Genomic DNA, 21,675 nt, shown 5'->3' on the forward strand with positions numbered 1-21,675 from the left:
CCCAACTTTTGGAGTCGGCGTGCAGCTTAGTGGGGAACATCGCGGGGCGAACGTGAAAAAAAGGAAGGATGCAGCCAGCATCCAGGCGAGTGGAAAACGAGTGATTCTAATTTCTGTCCCTACTGGAGGTTCAATTTCGATTAAAATCAAGGGCATGCGGGAACGTTTTTACTCCGGTGCGTTTCCGTGACACCTGCAAATTTTTACCAGAATCGCATCATCACCCCCCTCCCCCCGACACACACACACACACACACACACACACACACACACACACACACTTATTTGGTTCAGAAAGAAGGAAGTGACTGCAGAGGAAAAGGGAAGACTGTGAGTCTGCCTTTACCTACAGGTTTAAAGCTAATCAAAGGTGTCCGTAGAAGGACGCTAGGACCAAAAGCTGATCTGGAGCTTGAAACTCTCCATTACGGAGTTGGGAGAGGCTCTGCTGCAGAATCCAAGCGGGCTCCAAACCCCGGCCCTAGTTCACAGTTGGCGCGCTGGTATGCCGCTTTCCCCATCGCCTACTTCTTTTCGTATCCTTCCAGCCTTTCCCAGTGGGCGGTTCCCCAGCCCACCCCGAGGACAGCTACCCCAGGTCCCAGCAATTCGCAGCTTCGGCACCCAGGAGGAGGAATCCTGGGACTAAGGGGAGCGAACTTGGGCCAGGGAGTGGAGGGAAGCCCCGCCCCGAGGTCTTCCCAAAGCAGAAAAGACGTCCGGGAGCTACGCGGGAGCTATTTTTTTTTTTCATTTGCCTTAAAAAAGAAAAAAGAAAACTCGAACAACCAAAAAAAAAAAAAAATGGCTATGTAAAGGACAGCGTGGGAAATGGCAAACAACAGCCTTTCCAAATCAGAGTCGGGTCCTTTTTGCACTTCGTTTTCCTCTGGGCTTTCGTTGCGGTTTATTCGCTTTACTGTGTGCTTTTGTTTGGAGCAGGAACGGAGGTGAAGCGAATCCCGGCGGAGCAGCAGACCCCCAAGCCGGGGTCTCCACCCTGCGCCGGGAACGCCGCCTGAGCGGGTGCAAACGCGGGGACCCTGGCAGAGAATGTAAACAAACGGGGCGCCGAGCCCTTGATCATTATTTAAATAGAGGTTTGTTTATCAGTGTCATCCTAGGAGGATTAATTAGATACATCTCTTCACAATTTGGTGTCTGACACTCCATCTTAGGAATGCCTTATCACAAGGTGTTAATTGGGGCCACTCAGCCACTTACGTTTCTATTAAACACTGTGAGGGACTTTTCACAAGTACCAGGTTCTTTTTACTGTACGGTGCAAAAATATACAGGACTCGAAATAGACTGGGGCCAGAGTCTGCTTTATCCCGGCGGTGATTGGCATTTGCGGGCTTTCTAGAGGCCAGAGCACTGTTTCGAAATTCCGTCGCTGCTCCCAGTTACGTTATAGTCCCTGGGGGGAGGGGGGGCGCTGACCAGGTTAGGGGGGCCGCGAGTCCTCCCGCCAGAGTCTGAATCTGTCATCCATAATAAATATACATAAACCAGATTTCAAGCTTTCGCTTCTAGCGTCGTAAAATTCCGGGCGGCTTTGACAAAGCTTTTTGAACAGGCACGGTCATAGACTTGGGGCTAGAGTCGGGGCCACCAAGGTCACGGGCGGCGCGGGAAGAGCTCCGGCCCAGGAAGGGTACAGGGAATGGGAAACTGGAGAGAGGCTCCTGGCGGCCTTAATTGGGCGCGGAAGAGGAGGAGGTCCCGGCTGATTGCTCGCCTCCCAGCAGCTAATCCTCTTAGCAGCTGCATTTCCGCGCCACGCAGTTTAGCAAAATGACCCTCCCGGCCAGACCTTTACCCCGGGAGGGTCAGGAAGGGGCTGGGGAGGTTTGCAAGCTGGGCCAGAAGCCGTCTGCTGATAAGCCTGGCGGGACATCTGGCGGGGGTGGGGGGACAAAGGGCCCTCCGCCCCAGTCCTGGGTTTAACTTTTCGGCGGGCCTAGGGCTCAGCCAGGGGATGGGGTGGCCTTCGGCCTCCTGGGGAAGGAGAGCCAAATAAACGGAGCTAGACTCAGGGCGAACGGCTCCCCGGCCGCTGTTTGCAGAGTGGAGCTGCACGGGACGACTGGAATCCTCATTTGTAAGTGTCGCGCCCGCTCCTCGCCCGCGCCGCCGCCGCAGCGTCCGCAGCGTCCCTGGCCGAATTTGGCCGCCCGCGACGCGCCCCGGCCAGCAGCTACCGAGGCGAGCAGCCCGCGGCGGCGGGTGCGCTTGGGGGCTCCGTGTAGAAAAAAAAGCCGCAGGTTGGAGCAGAAGCTGAGCTGTGGGCGGCCCGCTTCCCGCCGCACTGCAGGGACCAGTAACTCGTGGGCGCTCAAAGGGCCGCGGGGGTTCCCGGGGAGCCCACGTGGGTCCAGGGACGGGTGGACCCAAGAAAGCCTAGGAAAAAGCCCAGAGAACGAAGTGGTCACGGGCCGAGACAGGGCCCGGAATCCAAGGGCTGGGGGCCGAGCTTTTCCAGGCCGAGTTAAGCCTAGCAGAGGCAATCCTGCATCTCTGCAACCTCCCCTCTCCCCCACCCCCACCTCCACCGGCCCAATACCCATTGTCCAGACTTCCCAGTGGGGTGAGGAAATAAACCCATTCGTCTTCAAGAAAAAAAGAAGATAAACAAAGGCAACCCCACCCCCTCATGACTCAGTGTCCACTTACAGATTCTAGAACCTGGGGGTGGGGGTGGGGGTGGGGGTGGGGTGGTGATGGGGGGGGGACACTTCATGCTGGAGAAGGGTGGAGAGGGAAGAAAAATAAGATCTTTAAAACAAAAGATTACAACTCCAAACAGAAGACAGAGCTATGCCTGTTCCCTTAATGAACCACATTTATTAAAAATGACTAAGACTGTACATAAAAATCCAAGATCTCTTAAAAAGCCTATAGGAGCTGTGGCATCAGGTTTTAGTTTCTTCACATTACTGAGCTGGGTAGTGGGGATGGCAAAGAAAGAGGGTGAAATAGGGGAGTTTTCCTTACACACGTTTCAAGTTAGTACAGAGTAGCTGAATACATTCTTAACTATCTAAGAAGTAAACAGAATATTCCCCAATATCCGGGATGATGAGAGAACCTATCCCCCCCTGCCCTGCTGTCAGGTGATCTGTGAATTCTTGACAAAGCCAAAGCACCAATTTTCATCATCTCAGACACGTAAGGAGACTATTTGTACAATATATCCCACAGTATTCTACAGTGTATCTAAGCACACACAAAACTGTACACTTTAAAATTATCTCTCTCTTTTTTTCTTTTTTGGCCACTCCCTTCCCTGCCCTTCTCCTCTCCTGAGTCCTACTAGCCACCCCAGCCCACAGCAGAGGCCTAGCCTGTGACACAGTCCTGAACTAGGGCCAAACATGGCTTGATTCGAAAGCCTAGGAGGAATCAAAGTCAGGTAAAGCCAGCACCTTCACATAAGGTTTTTCTCACCTCCCAGGCCTAGCTATTTTTTGTCCCTAGCAGAAAGTGACAGCAAAAAGTCCCCTGTTGAAGCTTAAGGCCCAGCCCTTCTCTTCTAGAAGCAAAACACCTTGCCACTCCGGGATTCTCTTTGCTTACAGATTTACACATAGGAATGAGAACCAGATCTTTCAACTCATTGGCTAGCGCTCAGCACTCTGAATCTTCACAGCCCGATTCTCTGAATGTTTAGTGCCTCCAATAAATAAATCCAAAACCTTGAATAACCTTCGAATTTTTAAAACGCTTTAAAGTCCTTCATTAATTTTATTTAAGAAACAAAAAAATGCGAGGCTTGTTTCAGTTACCTGCAGCAATTAAAAAGCTTTGGCACCTTCTTTTAGAGGATTGCACAAAACGGGATGCATCAAGGTGGAATGCAAACGTCTTTTTGGCAAACCTAGGCAAAGAAGACAACAAAAAACACCACCAAGTCCATCTGCAAAAAGTTAGCTCATTTTGATGAAGTTAAAATAACTCTTTAGGGAGTTGTGTAAAAAGCATAATACCCCCCCATGCCTTTTGACGTGTCTTTACTGTACTCTTCAGAATTAATGTCCTCACACTTTATGGAGGGGGAATTTTCATTACTAGAGGTGCTGGGAGACAGCCGCCGTCGCTTACAAGCACTGGTGTATACCCCCGAATCGTTGGAATCCAGAGACTTGATGGAAGGGGGGGTCTCTATCCAAGAAGAGCTGATTTCTTCTTTGACTTTCTCCTTGGAGAGCTGATCCTCAGAGAACACAGGGGGGCTTGTTCTGGAGGTCCATGGGAGTCCAGCAGCCATCTTCCTCTGGTAAGAGCCTCGACCTCCCCACCCTGCCATGGCAGGGAAGGTTGGGTCAGGGTAATAGCCCAGGGCGTGGGACGTCTGGAGGGGCAAGGATTTAATACCATATGGGAGCAAGGTGCTGGAAGTATATTCAGACTCATAGGAACCGATGTCTAGTTTGTTGGTCCCAGGTTGCTGGACAGGCGTGACAAGCCACCGCTGGGGAGGGTTGACCACCTCTTCGTTCTGTTGGGGTGAAAGGAGCCCATTGGTCTGTGGCACGGTTCTCTCGCCATTATAATATCGGGCTTGAGGTAAAGTGTTGACAAAGGGCTCCGGGAAGAAGGACTGAACGCCGTACCGACCTCCAGGGACAATCTGATGGGATCTAGGAGAATCCGTGGGAGATGGAGTTAACCTGTCATTTTCTGAAGCGGTGTACATGCTACAATATAAAGAGAAACACTTAAAAAAAAAAAAAACCCTAATGTTGTCCCCAAATAACCACCTCCCAGAAATCAAAAAGCCTCACATAGTGGGCTGTACTGGGAGCACTGGTCTGCTGGAGTGGAGGGATGGAGGTAGGAGATGAACTGGCCCATTTCAGCCCGACGCTTGGCTCATACGGAAAAAGTTTCTTCCCAAGCACTAAGTATTTAAACTATAAAAAAATCCACCTTTGCAAGTCCTAGAACTTGAAGAACAGTGCCACTCTCCTTTGTCAATGTCAGGGAAGGAATGCTGACTGTGGTATTAGAAATCCCACTTGTAAATGGCCTTGTGGGGCCTTGCTGTTTAATGTTGTGAAAATTACATCCTCTTAGTTTTAGGTTTTTCTTATGTAAAAAAAAATAATAATAATGATAATAAAAGAGGGGGAGTAATAATACCTATTCCTCAGAGGATAAAAAAGTTGGATCAAATGAAAAGGAAGGTATATAAATGCAGATTATGAAAATTTCAAATCTCCACTCAAATGTTAAAAAAAATAGCTCCTCATTTTTCAGCCCTTAACATTGCCTTAAAAATTAACAAACCCTTCCGTGAAAATTCTAAAGCAAGATTAGCCAAGGGGGGGGGGGGAATGCAAAAATAAAAATAGCTGAGAATCCCAAACAAACGTGACAACTCGTCCTAGAATGTTCTCTGGGAAGTGTCTGGTTATGTATGTCCTGTTCAAAGATGACCATGCAAATACGAATAAAAGCTGCACTTACGAATCATAGTTGTCTCTGAAGCCTTTTGCAAAGGGGTTATGATCAATCTTTAGTTGAGTTATCTAGAGAGAGGGGAGAAAAACAGTCAGTCGTTGAGTGCTTTATCACGCTGGACCTAGCTGTAGAGATTCTTGGGCCGTTTGGGACACTCACATCGGTGTTTTGGTAGGCAGTCACCGCAATGAACTGCGTTTCCGAGAAGGTAAAGGTCTGAGTCTTTGAGGGCTCGTTCAGGTCCTCCACGCCATCCTCTGTCACCTCCACAATGTGCAGTCGGGGTTGGTACTTGTGTAAAGACTGCAACACTATCATCTGGAAATGGTACAGAAAAAGAGCTGCCAAATCCATAAAGTCTCTTAGAGGTAAATCTTGACAAACTACATGTTTTGGAATGGGACTCCTGCTTGTCGCCCACTGACAGTTACCTTTTTCTATAGCCATTTTTAAGATCTTCTCATTGCTGCTTTTGCAACTTAAAACCTAGCTGGCTGGCTATGCGTGTTTGACAAACACTCTTTCCTCTTAGTTTACTAAGTCCCCCAAAGACTTTAGTATTTCTTTTCCTAGTAGTCAACTCACTGTTAACTGAAGTCTAGTGAAAATGAGAGGTCAAACAGGTGACAACTGCAGATATTACAAATACAGCGAAGAGTATGGTAACTTGTTAGGAAAAGAGATCTATGGCCAGAAGCCACCCCCATCCTCTGTCACTCTACCTGGGTGTTGTTGTTATTTGCGCCTTTGTTATTGGTGAGTTTTAATTTCCCAAAGGAAATCTCCTGTCTCATCCAGTGGGAACCAGTATTAGGAGACTCTGGGTGAACATACATTTTGTTGCCTAAGAGAAAATGAAACAAAACACAAAACCCAAGCAGATAGGGCTGATTACACATGGACATAGGGGAGGGATGTCTGTTACATCTAGATTCAAGAGCTAGTCTTCAGGCACAAGTCTCCCCAGAGCTTGCTCTCCACCAGGACTCCAGTGACAGCCCTCCCAGGGCCCCTGTGCTTCCCGCCCTCCTTGAACAAGGCAATCATCTTAATGCTACCTCAAAATACATAAAAGGAGCTACCAGGAGATGTCTCTTGAAGGTCAATTTGGGGCCTCCTAAAGCTGGTAGGGCAGCATCTGATGGAAAGTGGTTGGGTTTTCATGGGGGGACTCAACCTTGGGGAAGGCTTTCTCAAGTGAAGGCTGGAGTGTCAGGAGCCCTTTCCACCCAGGAGAATTTAGTAGGAATTGGTGGGGGAGGGTGGGGAAGAGTAGGGTCACGGTTACAGTACCAAAGTTTATATTCCTACGCAAGAAGTCTGACTTGGCAATTCTCTCCCTCTCTCCCCCATTCCAACAATCAACACCAAGAAACTCATCCTAACACCTCTAAGCCCCAGATGAGGGGCAAGTGCTCGATTTAAATGGGGGTTGTCGGAGTCAGGAGTTCATCACCCACCCCTCCCTGCCTGGGCCTCCTCTCTCCTCACCCTGCATGTTATTGTCCGCTTTGCCGCAGGTCACCCACTTGCCCCCCTGGAATCGCCAGTGGTTGGGGTCCGCCAGCACCACCTCTACAAACACGTTGTAGTGGGCCGTGGGATTGAGTCCGTTTATGTTGAAGCTCAAAAAAGGAAACATGCGCCTGAATGAGGGAACAGAAGCAGGACACGCGGTTTGAGTCCGGGTACCTGAGAGCAGGCCCACACCAGACCAGGTTTGCCGGCCCCTGCAGTAGGTCAGAGTGGGACACTGAAAGGCCTACAGAAAGAACAGAATACTGGTCCACAAAGTGACCCCCCACTCTGCAAAATACTTGAGTTGTCAACTCTGGGAACATCTCTTTTCTGAAACAATTTGCCCAAAAGTAAGCATTTCCCCAATTGAGGTGCTACCGCACCCTCTCCCCACTCAAGTTCTTAATTTTTCTTCCAGGATGTGAAAAATCATTCGTTTTTCTACGTTTAAGTACCAGAGAACAACGTTCAATTGTTCGGGTTAAAAATTTTAAATGGTACTCGTCAGGCTCAAAGTTCCCCTTGAGCGCCCCTCTCCCAGCACCCACCCCTCACATTCCCCATTCGTACCCACTGTTAGCAGTCGGATGGGTATCAGAACTTTCTCAGGTCCCGAACCTCACCAGGTCTGGCTCCAGGGCCTGCCGAACCAACTACCCGCACCCAACTAACCCTCCGATGCCCATCTCCCCGAGGCGCCCCGTGGGGACTCTGGCGCCTAAAACTGCGGGAGCTCATCTACTGCGCTCAGGAAGTCAACCTTTGTGCCTTTCCCAACCCGGGGCTCCTCGCGGGTATGCAGGGACCAGCTCTGTATGCCGAGCGGGCGGATCTAGTAAATCCAGCTTTGTGGACAAGCCCCAATTAACATTTCCGCCTCCTTCTGGCCAGTCCAGGTGAGGGTGACTGGGGGCGGGGGCGGGGGGCGAGAAACAGCTGTAACATTAGCACCGTGCACAAATCGGTACGCGGACCGGGAGGGACACCGGACTGGAGATGCGCGCGGAAAAACACTCTCCAAACAAATCGCGGAGCGAATGGGCACAGCTCCCTCACGCCCGGCCTTCCCCAGGACCACACAGTCACTCAATTGTCATTCACCTCGGGGCCCCTCCGCGCTGCTCTCACCTGCCCTGTTTCGTAATGATCATCTCGGTTTGGTGGCGGTGGAATTTGAGCCACAGAGGCCGGTTGCACAGGTAGACGTGGGCACGAAAGCCGGAACCAGGAACCCCCAACGCCCCCAGTCCTCCGCAGGACCCCGCAGCTGCCGCCCCAGGGTACGGCCCATAGAGCGGAGCCCCCTGGCTGTACTGATAGGCCCCCGGGCCGCCTGCCCCGCCGCCGCCGCCCGCGCCCGCTCCGCTACTCGCGCCGGCTCCCGGGCCAAACTGTGCCCTCCCAGGTGGGCACACAGCCGCGGGGAAGCCGCCGGGGGGCAGCATGGAGCCGTAGGGGTAGCGCGCCCCGTTGGGAGCAGGGTACACGGATCCGTGGGGCGCCCCTGCCGCCGCCTGGTAGGGGAAGAGCGAGCAGGGCGCGGCCAGCTCGGAGCCCTGAGGCCCGGGGGACTGGAGGTAGTAGCGCTCGGAGCTCAGGCTGTCCATGGAGTAGCGTGCGGTGGCGGCGGCGGCGGCCGCGGCGGCGGCCGCGGCGGCAGCAGCGGCTGAGGGCAGCTCCTCCTCCCCACAGGGGGAGCCCTTGCGGCCGTCCGGGGGCCCGGGCTTGGCCACTGCCACTGCGCTGGCGAAGGCGTCCCCGGCGTCGGCGTCACTGAGCATGGCCGCGGGGGCCCCCGCGCTGGCGGCCGTGGGTTCCCCGCTCCCACTCTCGCACGAGAGGCTGCCAGGGAACTTCTTGGGCGCTTTGTCTAAGTCCAGCCTCTGAGGCGAAGGGGCCGCGCCAGGGAGGTGGCCTGCGCTCCCGCTGCCTCCGCCTCGCGCCCTCTCCAGCGGGTAGAAGTGCGCGCCGGGCAGGTTCACGGAGCTCACCAAGAGCTGCTCCCCTAACTGCATGCTTTGCAAAGCGCAGACGGCAGCTGGCTGCTTCCTCTCCTTCCGCGGCCTTAATATAAAGGCAGGATGGGGGAGCCAGCGCCCTCTTCCGAGGGGAAGATAACCTCCCCTACCTCCGGTGCTGGGGCTACCCACCTGGCCGCACGAGGGCCGCTAAGGCGCGCACGGGCGCGCCCGGAACCCAGCGTCCTTTCCGCGAGGAAAGCTCACTGAGTTTGAAGGCAGGAGGTGGAAATTGACCGAAAAGCACTCTCCTTTTCCCTTCCCGTCCTTCTTGCCTCTCTGGACCCCCGTCCTCCTCCACACTCACACCCAGGAAGAAGAGGATTTAGATCTCTGTCCCCATCCACCCACCAGCGCTAGACTTTCTGCCCTTCTCGACCGCCCAAGTGTGGGTCAAGTTGACCACTTGGAAACTTGCAGGCTGTCATTGGCTGCTTTATATATGTGCGGCCAGGGAGGGGCTTCGCGGCCCCACAGCCCGGGGACTCTCCTATTGGCTGATGGAGGTGACACTAATTCAATTAGGCATTTACTAATTGGATCATGTCGACTGCGACTTTCTTTTCCTTTAGTCTATTTTTTTTTTTTTTTTTGAGACTCTGTCCTACTGTGAGCATCAATTCTGGTGTCCGTATTTTGCTGGAGTTTAGGGGAACAGGGCTTGGGGTCTGCGTAGCGGGGTCCACTCCTGCCACAGAAGTCATCTCGGCACTCTGAGAGGAGGATGCGGGGGCGGGAGCGGGTTTTAGAGGCTGGCGCGAGAAAGGCTCTGCAAGCTGAAGGCTTGCAGAGAGGCACCGGTCCCTGAGGGTGGGGATCTGGGGAGAGTTGGAGAGAGGCCGAGGCGAGGTCTCTTTCCTCATCGGGGGCTGTAGCTTCAGGCACACTTTCCTCCGGATGGTGGAAGGCTTCCGGGCCTTGAGCCTACAGGAACCCCATTTTGTTCGGTCCTGCTCTTTTACTCCACTGGGAAGGGTTCGTGAAGAGGAAACCTTGCGCTCCGCGTTTGGGATTCCGGGGACAGCGAGAGCACATTGCCATCCTTGAGGACCGACTTCTGAGTCAGAAGCCCTGGCGGGGTGGGGTACTGGGGACACCCTCCCCCTCATGCCAACACGCCTGCTTTCAGAAGGCAATCACTTTTACTCCCCACAATTGAAAATCCATCGCAGCTCAGTTTCCCTGAATCCCGGACTCCCTCCACCTCACACACCATCTTCAGTGGGGCCTGGCACCGAGAAACAAAGGTTCCCCAGCAGCAGTGCGGTTGAGATTCCCTGCGTCTCTCCTCTGCGGCGCAACACAGAAGGTAGAATAATTAGTGAAATAATCAGTTTGATACTGAATTAAGCCCTTTTGCCCCAGCTGCCTGTTTCTCCCTTGCGTTTCCGCAGACAGTAGAGTCAAGAGTGGTGCCGTCTTATTTTATTGTTTTATTACCGAAAAGGGGGGAGGCATGTTTCATTGCGGATAAGGAGAAGCATGAATATTCGCTGTTAATAAGCAATTACAGACGCGGCTTGTAATCGCTCCGGGAGCGCATTTTCCGGCTGAGATGTTGGGACTCTGCTTCCCCAACCGAACACGGTCACACGGGAAACTCTTTGCCCACAACAGATGAGGCGGCCGCAGGATTTTTTGAGCGTGCACACGCCAGTGCAGAATAGCTCGAAGCTTTCCAACCTAGGTTCAAACCACAGCCGCATAAACCAACACCGGCACGTCTGGGTTAGAGAGCAAGACGGTCCGTAATACACTCGGACGTTCCAGGAAATTCACCAGTTTTGGGGGTGGTGAAAACCGGGGGCGCGAGAGGGTTTTCAGGTTCAGGACACAGCCAGTGGGGAGGGGGCAAGTTAAGCGAGTGGGCCGGGTCGGTGGTCCCGCAGGTCCTGGGCAGAGCAGCCCGGGAACAGATCCCTGGAAAGGTGGCCCAGAGCGCACTCCGCCCAGCGCCCCTAGCATCTCGTCCTGCTAGTTGAGTTCGGGTTTGGCGTGGCTCTCTGCTCTGATCACCCCCACCGTCCACTCCCACCTCCCGGCTTTTGTTTTATTTTGACCGAGGGAAGTCGTGAAGAATTGAATTTTTCAAGTACTTTGTGCGTTTGAAGACTTCATGATTTTCAAAGTGGAGATTCCGTGAGGGGGACGCGAAAACAGGAAAGGAAGGGGCTGCGCGGTTTGGGCAGCTTGGCGACATAGCTCGGGTTTGGGGAACCTGGTTACGCCTCGCGGGCTCCCCCACGTTAGGCTTGACCTGAGCTGCAGGACGTTTGAGGGAAAAGTAGGGGTGAGATGGAATCTCACGTTATTTGGAGATAGGGTGGCTGGGGGTAGATAGCAGTTTTGCGCTTTATCACAGAGCGAAAGCGGGCCTCTGTGTCCCTTCAAATTGCTTTCGAGGCGGCCAGGGAAGCGCTGCGCGTGGCAAAGTGCCATAGCAGGCAACAGGCATCGTTCCGACCCACTCTGGCGCAAATAACGCGGGCCAGCTGTCCCCCGCGCCACATCAGAAAGGGTTGATTTTATTCCAGCCCCAGAGCAAGGTCTTGAAAGCGCGTGGGTTCATTCTGGGTGCTACCTAATTATTAAATATATACACGGGATGCGTGATCAAGATTAGTGTTGACTCTTGGGACAGGAAATTGCAGTTTACATCTCCCCACCTCCCCAGTATATCTATTATTTTACCCAAACTTTAACACATTTTACAGATGGGGAAATAAAGAGGAATTCAAAGAGAATCAAAATTCGGGCTAGCACAAAACTGCCCTGAGACCTGGCATTTTGGGAACATGGAAAACATATACATGATTTATATTACATTTATAAGTTACAAGGTCTTTTTTAACATAATGAAAACTATTGTTTCAACTAAAGATGATTTTTTCCTGACAACATAGAGATAAAGAAATCTCATTGAATGGTTTTCCTGTATTGATTGACTAATTGCATTATTATTATTATTATTATTACACATGGAATATACTAGTCTAAATGCCTGGAGAGTTATAGATGAGCAAATCTGTGATTTCCTACTTGGAATGGATTTTCTTTTGCTGGCTCCATTTTACTTACAGTCAGGGAAAGAGACATAAAAAATATTTTCATGTATCCCAGCCAAACTTTAAAATCCAAGCACTCTTTTCCAGAAATAGGAACAGGAAAGAAAGCTAAAGCACGGCTTCAGTGAACATGTCAGGCAGCACCCTCCTTAGACTGGGTGGGCAAATAACAGCGCCTTCCAGCCTGTTTGCTGTTTGATTTCAATTACACCCCAAGCTTCATGAAATCCAAATGAGACATTTATTGAAAGGTGCCTGGTTTTATGTGGCTCAACTGACAGTGTATTGGAATACATTGAACAAAAACATCAACACTGGGGAGGAAACGTGGAGACCCCTTGGAACCCCAGACCCAAATGCCGGCTGGATTAACTCAAATCTTGCACCTTTCAGCCTGAGTTGGGGCAAGCAGGACCCTTTAAAGGCTACAAGGAAGCCAAGGCCAAGCCTGTGTGTGAGCCTATGGAAGATCTTATGCTCTACTGGTTCAAGCAATCATATCAGCTTCATGCCACCATCTCATCCTGAGAACACAAAGTTATTGCCAACCTGGCCAGGTGACCTCTTTACCCATTTCTCCCCCCTTAAAGGTGACCACTATCAGTGCATTCATCTTTTAAAAGCCACACTGAGAAACATTTTGCTATAACAAGACTATTACACATCAAATACATATACATATATATGAATAAGTTACAGGGGTGAGTTATAGATGAGTGCAATGATCTATGGTTTTCCTCCTGCCCTGCTCCCCTCTACATACAACCAAGGGGGCCCATATAAATGTCCCAATAAAGTCTATTATTTTCACCCCCACTAAAAATGTGTTATCAAAACACCGTCCGTGTTATTCAAACACTTTGTAAATTCTGAGCAGACTTGCTGCCGGTTCTCCTTTTAACCCTAGGAAAACATTCCAACATTACCCGGTCACCAGCGCTTCGCCTGGACTCTGGGAAAACGTCAATGGGTGTTTTGTGGTGAGTTGGTCCTTTTACTATTTATCTATGGCCTTTTCTTTGTTGATGTTACATTTTATTTCACCATCTCAGGTTAACTCTTTGGCCCTTTGTTCTCTGCTGGCCAGATCTGCCACCTCCACTGTGCTTTCCAAAGGGGGAGGGAGCTTTCATCACCGTAAGGTTGTTCATGTTTCACTTTTTTTTTTCTTTTAAAGAAAATGTCCTGTAAGATAAAACATTTTGAAAAGGACAAGTAGTTTTGATTCTGCTGACAACAACAAGATACACCCACCAACACAGTTTCACTTTTATAAGAATTTATATTTCACCATGACGCTGGAATAGAATGATCACTGCTTTAAAAAAAAAAAAATCACCAGGTCCACAAATGCATGAGGCAAAGGGTTACATTAAACTCATGGTATTTTTTTCAAACAAACATGGCAAATTTAAACTATTTCTTAGCTATCCATCTGTGTATTTAGATTGCTAAGTGCAATTGTAACTTACTGTTAAAATATGAAGAGATGGGGGAATCCTGGAATGAAAGTTAAGAAACATACTCAAAGTTGTTTATTACAAAAAAGAACTGATCTTTTCTTAAACATTGAATCAAGAATCTTTTTTTATGAAGTATTTTTTAAACAGCAAATGAATTCCTGGATTTCAGTGCTGCTCTATCATTATTATATTCACATTTATGGAAGTACACAGATTCGCATAAATACAAGAAAGCCATGTGGGGCAAAGTAAATAAAGTAAAAAACTCTCAGAAATAAATTATGGGACTGTTTGGTAATTATTGCTCCATTAGAATATGAAAGAGTTATACAGGGTTTCACCTGTCTTGCTTACTTTTGCACCTTAAAAGTCCTGACACTTAGTAGGGGCTCATCTGTTGACTGAAAGAAAAGGGTTACTAAATCTGTAAACTAGAACAGATAAAATAGCCCAAGGACAGCGTCAGGTCTCAGGATTTATAACCATGAAGACAAAAGTGAATGCTATTTTCCCTATCTTATAAGAGAAAAAGATAACACAGATCTTCCTAAATTAATGGACCTGGCATTTTCATCTTTTTAAGACTTTTTAGGATTTTAAAAATCTTTTCTAGACCTTTCCCAACCCGAAGTTGTTACGTGATTGCATGGCTTTTCCTGTGTATTTCAATGTTGACACTCTTCCACAGGAAAATAGAAAAGTTAGTGCTGGAATTGCAGTACAGCTGTTAATGGGAACAACCAACATGTAGCCAAGGAGAAATATCCTCCTGACCATAAGTCACTTGCATATCACTAAGAGAGTCGGCAGAGCCTATGGCAATGAGTGTTTCAACAGAAGCCACCTCTGTGGTACAGGTGCAGCAGGATGTCTACACAACAGGTGGGCAGAATCCAATCCTGTTGACCAAAGCTTCAAAATGACAGGGCAGCTGGAATCTCCCATTCAGGCCCCCTGCGAGAAACGGGGAGAGGGGAAATCTTGGTTGAGAAGTCACTCAGCAGAAAGCATTAAGCCCATAAGAACCAAGGAAGAGAGGGGGAGGGGGAGGGAGGAAAGAAGGGCACCAAAGAGATCATTCCATAAACTAAGAGAAAAGCAGAACGTTGTAGGCAGAATTGTATGTATTTGTGGCTTTCTACCTTTTACTACCTTTGTGAGTCTGGGCAAACTCCTTAACCCTTCTGTCCCCCAGTTCCCACTTGTAATAATAGCATACAGAATGTAAAGCAATTAGAACAGCATCTGGCACATAGGAAGGTCTAAACTCTTTCCTATTACTCCCCATCACACCTATATTGAGCTCGTTTTTCGCCCTCTTCTTAGTAGATACTGGGGCGAAACGAGGATGCATCCGGGTCTGCTGGGGGGAGGCCAGGAACCAATAAGTCAAAAGCAACGTGAACTAGAAGTAGGAGGCAGGACTGAGTCAGTTAGAACCCGAGAGGAGAGTCCCCAGTTGTTCCTACAGCTTCTTTCAGTTTCTCCAGAACCTTGCGGGATGGAGGGGGTGGGGTGGGGGGGGGAAGGGTGGAATCCAGCGCCCTCCCCTAGAGCGAGGCTGGAAAGGTGCACTTCAAAGGGAGGCGGCTGGGGCGCCCAAGCCCGGGTGCGCCTTCCGCCCCCTCCAGGCCCGCATTAGCATTCTGTTTTTCCCAGGCCTCCTTGCCCTCCCGCCTCCCGCCGGGATTTTGCCTTTCTGGCCGATTATTTGTCAAAGAAAAAAAAAATAGGGTATTTAGCTCAGGTTTTGTTCTCCACCTACTTGGTTAAACGCCCGACCACGAAGGAGTTGAGTGAATGGTCGGATGCCTCCCGCAGGGCTCTCGCTCCTGGAGAATACACCCTGAACTGGGGGTCCCCAAAAGGACACCATCTGGACCCGCTCGCTGGGGGGCCCTGGGGGCCTCAGTGGCGGCATCTGCAAATTGAGAGGACAAGAGCAAAGCAAGAGCAACCGTAGGGAGCTGCTATTGAGGAGGCCCCCAAGTCCTGGTCAGCCGTTACCGCTTAACCACTGCGCAGGGTCCAGGAAGGTCCGTGGAACCCCCTCCTCCCAAAGATTACAAGGGGTCCGCGAGGAAGGGAGTTTCTGGGAGGAGCAAAGAGCAGCTGACATTATTTCTTCATCCGTTTGAGGCTCACTTTTCTAGAATAGAGTTGCTCCTCCGATCACACAGCCAAGGGAGGAAAATAATAAAAGTAGCATAGGACAGACTCTCGGCTTTATCTGTACGATTTTTTTTCAAAACCGGCACCTTACAATGTATTTAAGAACCCATTTTACGGAAGGGTAAAGCGGTATTTGGCGAAATGAAGGCCCTTGTCCACAGGCACACAGCTAAAAATGGTAGCCTGGGAGTTTGAATCCTGGCAATCTGAGCTGCGGGGCTCCCAGGGGAGGGGTTAAGGACGTGTGAATGGGGCGGGGTGTGGGGCGTTGTTTTCTCTGAGTGGTAGGGCTTCCAGGTAAGTGTTGGAATGGGGATCCTGTGTGGCTTCGAAGGAAGCGAGTGGACAGCGCTCGGTGCGCATCTGCAGCCCCGGGACCTTTAAAATGAGTCTCTTTCATGCAAGCTGGGCCCCATAACTCCACCCTATATCCCAATCCTGGGTTCTGGCTGGTCCTTCTTGCTTGGGATAACCACAGCAGGGGTGGACCTCTCTCTACAAGCTTGGCCTGGGCCAAGGTCTTGGCGTACAATATTCCACTTAAACCCTCGTTACCACCTCACTGAGGTAGGCACTTTTCCCCATTTTACAAATAGGAAAACCGAGTCTGAGAGAGGTCAAGTAAACTTCCCTGAGGGCATACCATTTGTGAGCAGCCGCTCCAGCGGACCTGGAAGCTGGGAAGGCGGTGCTCTTTCCCGGGAACGCTGAAACCTTTACTAGAAAACCGGGCTTTCTGGGCTCGAGCTTTGACAGAGGGGCGATCCGCAGAGAGAGCTGCGGCGAAGCAACAGCCTCTCTGCCTGTCGCGTTTCCTTTTCCCTTCCCATTCCCAGTCGCGGAGCGCGTAGCCGAGCGCCCATCCTACGCGCTCCGGGGCTGGGATTTGCGAGCTTCTGGGGGCCCTTCTCCCTATCTGGCGGACGCTCGAAGCCTTTCCTTTGCGGATGCGCGGGGAATCGAGGCCGCCTCTTGGGTATCTCTCTCCCTGACGCGCCGGGCTCCTGCGGCCGCCCTAACTCGGCGACACGCAGCCCAGGGACCGAGCCCCGCCATCAGAGAAGCCGAGGGAGTCTCTTAGAGCCCCGAGCGCGCGGCGAGTGCCCCTTCCTGACGCGAGATAGAGCCCACCCACGCCCCGGTGTGTGTGGCCCGAGCAAAAAAAAAAAAAGCCAATTCCGGGCAGGGGCTGAAACCCAGGCTTCTGCGCCCCAAGGGTGGATTCTCGGCTTCTGCTCGGCCGCAGGCTTAGAACTCCTAATGCACTCGGGGTTGCACTCGGGCAGCCGAGCGCCTGTTTCCCCGTCCCTTTCCCCACAATCACCGGAGCGCGCCTTGGGTGAAAAGATAGGGGGTGTCCCACATATTTCCGGTGCTCCCTCTTTGCCTTTTTACTCCGCAAGCCTTTCTCCCTGTGTTAGGTACGCCTGGAAGGCAGAGGCCAACTTGAACTTCTTTGACTCTACCAACCAGAGATAAATGTATATGTATATTACATAACCTATTGTATGGTGTTATAATAAAATATAATATTTTTCACAATAGAATATAAACAACACCATACAATAAAATCTATCTATCTATCATCTATCTATCTAAATATACTTGCATAAGGCCTTTAAAGAACTCAGAAGCCACCGGGTTGCAACATTTCGCGCGCACCTCGGCCTGACGGCAACCTCGATTAATTTCTTGTGTGTATTTCCGGGGCTTATTACCTGTTTTGCACCAGCAAGTGTGTGTATGCACCTGGATTCCTCCTTATCTGTCCCCCACCCGCCTGCATGTTTTTATACACACTCTTCAACAATTTGCTTTTTTCACTTAAAATACGTCTTCAAGTTAGTTCCTGGGGAAGTCGGAGGTTTTGCTAACTCAATATATCCCAGGGCGTGCCCAAAAGGCTTAAATAAATTATATTGGTGTTTGGGGGCTTTCCTCGCAGCTGCGCGCGCCAACGCCGAGCCACGCTGCGATCCCCTGGCCTGCTTGGAGGCAGCCCGCCTGCTGCTCTGCGCCCCCGGAAGCGCGCGCCGCGGGAGGAGCGGTGTGCGCCGCGGAAGGCGCAGCGCCCCCTTGCTCCGCGTGCGCGGAACCCCGCCCGGGTCTCGCTGTGGGAGTTTTCTTGCTTTTGAGAACCCTCATTGTTTGTACTCTCAGACCCCAGAATCGGGTAAACAAGCTCTCGGACTCTGCCCTGTGATCCTGGGGCTCACGGGCGGGGGAGCGATCTGCTAGACAGTCCCAAGGCTGATCAAAGAGGAGGACTTGGAGGGGACCGTCAGCCCCATTAACATCCCGCCTGGCTGGGCTGCTGGGAGTGGGGATGAAGTTGGGCAGACGCAGAGCAGAAATCGAGAGTTTCCAAACGCCCAAGAAATGACCCCATCTGAATTACTTCCTAAATTCCTTAAGGCTTTATGGCAACTCTCGAAGAAGCCGAAGATCTCTAGGCTTCTTAGAAGGCGCACTGTGAGGCTCAGCTCTTAGGAGGGTGCTCGGATCCAAGACTGGACAGTGTTGACAAGGATAAGCTTCCATGTCTTCAGAAGCTGGTGGAAGATACAAACAACATCAAGTAAGCAATTAAGAAAATATCAGAAAATCATCCAACAGGGTAATGCAGTGGTTTCCAATCTTGGCAGAATCACCTGGGGCACTCTTAAAAACCTCAATGCCCCAGTAGCAGCCCAGGAACAATTAAATCAGGATCTCTGAGAGTGGGACGCAGACATCGGTATTACTAGAAGGTGTCTAAATGATTTCAATATGTAACAAAGTTGAAGAACCACTGGGCTTTTGGGCTCGGGGTCGGTGGAGGTCTTTCTGAAGAACTGACATTTGAGCTCAGAAGGGAAGGGAGAGAAGACTGTGAGGGAACACTGTGCTGGGGTCTTGTGCTTGCTGGTGCTCTGGGATTGGCAGTGGAGGAGGGAGAAAAGGCATTTTAAGAGCAGAAGGAAGCAAGTGAGAGCTGAGCATCTGGTCACAGTGCTCTGCATCCCTGGGAAGTCTTTCAATTGCCCAGTTCCTAGGGAAGCTTTAAAGATCACTGGAAAATACCTAGTTTAAAATGATTCATTTTAAAACATAGAAGTCAAATAAATAAAGCGTGGAAATATTTCTTAAAATACAATAATGCCAAAGGGCTTCTTCATGAGGGATTTCATGACATTTCATGGAATCTAAGATGCCATCCATTAACATACTCCGTTATTTTGTTTGTCACTAAGAAAGAAAAAGCCAGCTCCTAAAATTTTTATTTTGTGCTTATTGAAAGAACTGCTTTTTTAGACAAAGTGTTATTTTCATATTTCACTCATAAAAGAAAAATAAAAACCCGAAGCCCAGGCAGGGACAGCTATGTCACAACTGTCACCTGACCAACAGTGATTGTAAGACCTCATTGGTTGTAGAATGCTTCTGGATTTCCAGAAATTAAAAGGTGCATCCTAGAATTTATGCAAACCAGTGTCATCTAATGAGCTCACTGCTCAATGCTTTGCATCTTTTAGCTCATTCAGTCCTCACGACAACTATATGAAGTAGGAACCATTTTTATTAACAACACTTTACAGTTGAGAAAACGGAGGCACTGAAGGCTAAGTTACTTCAAGTCAGACCACCACCCAGTTGCAGAGATAGGATATAAACCCACTGTGGTCCTAATCTCACTATAAGCTGAGAAAATTGTCTCCTTTTAGTCAACTGAAACTCAAAAGAGTTAGAAGAAGGGGAATAGAGGTGAGGGGGAAAGAAAGGACCTCAGGGTTCAATTAAGTGGTAGAATGGGGTCTCTATTTCAATTGAACTTCAGTTTTATGACTGTTTAGGGGTAGAAAAGGATCACGTGGCAAAACAACCTTATACAGCCAAAAGTATTCATGTCATCCATTAAAAAAACTTATAAGGAGGGGCGACTGGGTGGCTCAGATGGCTAAGCGTCTGCCTTCAGCTCAGGTCATGATCCCAGGGTCCTGGGATCGAGTCCCGCATCAGGCTCCCTGCTCAGCGGGGAGCCTGCTTCTCCCTCTGCCTCTCTCTCTCTCTGTCTCTTATGAATAAATAAATAAAATCTTTAAAAAAGAAAAAAGAAAAAACTTATAAGGCAATGATAATCTGCACATTTCAGGCCATATTTAAAAAAATAAACTTCAAAAACTCAAGTGTAGTACATACTGAAAAGTACACATATCCTAAATACTTAGCTCAATAATTTTTCCCAAATTGAATGCACTTGTATAACCAGCATCTATGTTAAGAAATCCAGTACTGCTTGAACTCCAGAAGGCCCCATGCCCTCTTCTGGTCACTGCCTGCTAAGAGGCGGCTGCCATTTTTATTTCTATCACCATCAGTTAGATTTCTCATTTTTTGAATTCTATATAAATGGATTCTTATAGTGCATTCTTTGTGTTTGGCTTCTGTCATTCAACTTGTTTGGGATATTTGCTCATGTTGATGCGAGTAATTGCATTTGTGCATTCTTCTTGCTGTGTAATATTCCATGGTGTGAATATATAATTTATTCATTTTGCTGGAGACATTTGGGTTGTTTCCAGTGTGGCTTATTATGGAGAGTGTTGGTATGAACATTCTTGGGCATGTCCTTTGGTGAACATATGTAGTGCATTTCTGTCAGGCCTCTGGGATTGCTGGGTGATACAGGTCAGACCATATTATTTATTTATTTATTTATTTTTAAATATTTTTACTAAAATTCAGTTTAGTTAACATATAGTGTATTATTAATTTCAGGGGTAAAATTTAGTGATTCATCAGTTTCATATAACACTCAGTGCTCATTACATCAAGTGCCCTCCTTAATGCCCATCACCCACTTACCCCATCCCCCACCCACCAGACCACATATTTTTAAACAAGGTGTGTAACATTTTAAAGTCTTGGGCTATTTAAGCATGGCACTTTTACTCTTAGGACTGAATTGTAACAATGCTGGGGAGTATTAAGGAAGGGATATCAGATTAAAGAAAGGAGGAGGAGATAAATAGGAGGCAATAAGATAGATGCTAATAATGCTTTAGCATACATTTACTGTTTTGTGATCTAACATCCAAGCACTAAATGTTTATGAATGCTTACATTTTTTCTACGAATCGTTGAACATCCATAGATAAGTGTGTTGACAAAGCAGACAGGGATAGGGAAATAGTCAGGATGCCAGAGGGAACCCCTTGATATCCTTTCATCTTATATATTTATGACTTTCTAGCAATTGCCTCAGTTGAAAATTTCTAGCATAAAAGTGGAGGCACTGATACCAGTAAATTCTCAAGTCTAGATTTTCCACTGATATTTCTTTTTTTTTATAATCAAGGAAAAACTTTTTTCCCTCTTGATGGTATGTTCAGGGGAAAAAAAAAAAAGGAATGGTGAGAAAAAAAAAACCACACAAAGAAACCAAAACCCCGAGCACTCAACCAAACCTCCAAGTGATAACCACTCCTGGCATTTGGTGGTTACATAGAGGGTCACCAGAGGGTGTCTTACCTAGTGTTCATCTCACCCCACTTGTTTTTCCAAAAAGAATTCCTATTTTATCCAGGCATCTATTCCTTCCTCACGTGACTCAGGGAAAAGTGACCCCAGACCCGATATGGGGGAGAGCCTCTTTAGTTTAAGCCAATCAGTACATGTTGTTTCCATGGGAATTGCTGGTGGTCCAGACTGAAGGGGATAACCTGGAGTCAGTGTTTAGGAGAGAGGCTTATTTTTTCCTTTTACAATCCTACTGCTGTAGAAAAAGGAAACAAGTAGACTGATGGCCTCTGACACCATGGTGGCACAGTGAGGGGCATCTCTTTAAGGGAACCCAGCGCTCAAGCAACAGATTAAGGGAGAAGCAAAGAATCTGGATCCTTGATGACTTCTTTGAGGCTGCTGCTGGCTGAACTTGCCCTACCTTCTGAGATAAAATTAGGTTAATGTGTAAGTTAATTTGAACCAGTATCT

At 49.2% G+C, this 21,675-nt stretch overlaps 1 protein-coding gene across 2 annotated transcripts; it reads right to left on the reverse strand.

Annotated features, from left to right (window-relative positions):
* Nucleotides 1–2,827: 2,827 nt before the first annotated feature.
* Nucleotides 2,828–9,395, reverse strand: EOMES (eomesodermin). Of its 2 annotated transcripts, none has more exons than XM_025883258.1 (6): nucleotides 8,113–9,395; nucleotides 6,958–7,112; nucleotides 6,189–6,310; nucleotides 5,626–5,784; nucleotides 5,473–5,534; nucleotides 2,828–4,643 (listed from the first exon to the last, which is right to left on the reverse strand). In XM_025883258.1, the coding sequence occupies exons 1-6, from the start codon at nucleotides 8,997–8,999 to the stop codon at nucleotides 3,962–3,964; spliced, it is 2,067 nt and encodes a 688-aa protein (XP_025739043.1). In that variant the 5' UTR covers nucleotides 9,000–9,395; the 3' UTR covers nucleotides 2,828–3,961. The 2 variants fall into 2 exon arrangements, with proteins under 2 accessions (XP_025739043.1, XP_025739033.1); XM_025883248.1 differs by having other exon boundaries at nucleotides 2,828–4,700; nucleotides 8,113–9,394.
* Between the last annotated feature and the right edge of the window lie 12,280 nt (nucleotides 9,396–21,675).

This window comes from Callorhinus ursinus, unplaced genomic scaffold (genome assembly GCF_003265705.2).
Source record: "Callorhinus ursinus isolate GAN/ISIS: 27379988/994484 unplaced genomic scaffold, GSC_fseal_2.0 scaffold1, whole genome shotgun sequence".
Lineage (NCBI taxonomy): Eukaryota > Metazoa > Chordata > Mammalia > Carnivora > Otariidae > Callorhinus > Callorhinus ursinus.

What these genes read in the sequence shown, in the direction of transcription:
- EOMES (XM_025883248.1), bottom strand. Translation starts at nt 8,999, where the DNA reads ATGCAGTTAGGGGAGCAGCTCTTGGTGAGCTCCGTGAACCTGCCCGGC. An exon ending in CTGCCTACCAAAACACCGAT is followed by an intron (nt 5,535 to 5,625) that starts GTGAGTGTCCCA and finishes CCCTCTCTCTAG; the next exon opens with ATAACTCAACTAAAGATTGA. An exon ending in TTCAGAGACAACTATGATTC is followed by an intron (nt 4,701 to 5,472) that starts GTAAGTGCAGCT and finishes TTTATATTGTAG; the next exon opens with CATGTACACCGCTTCAGAAA.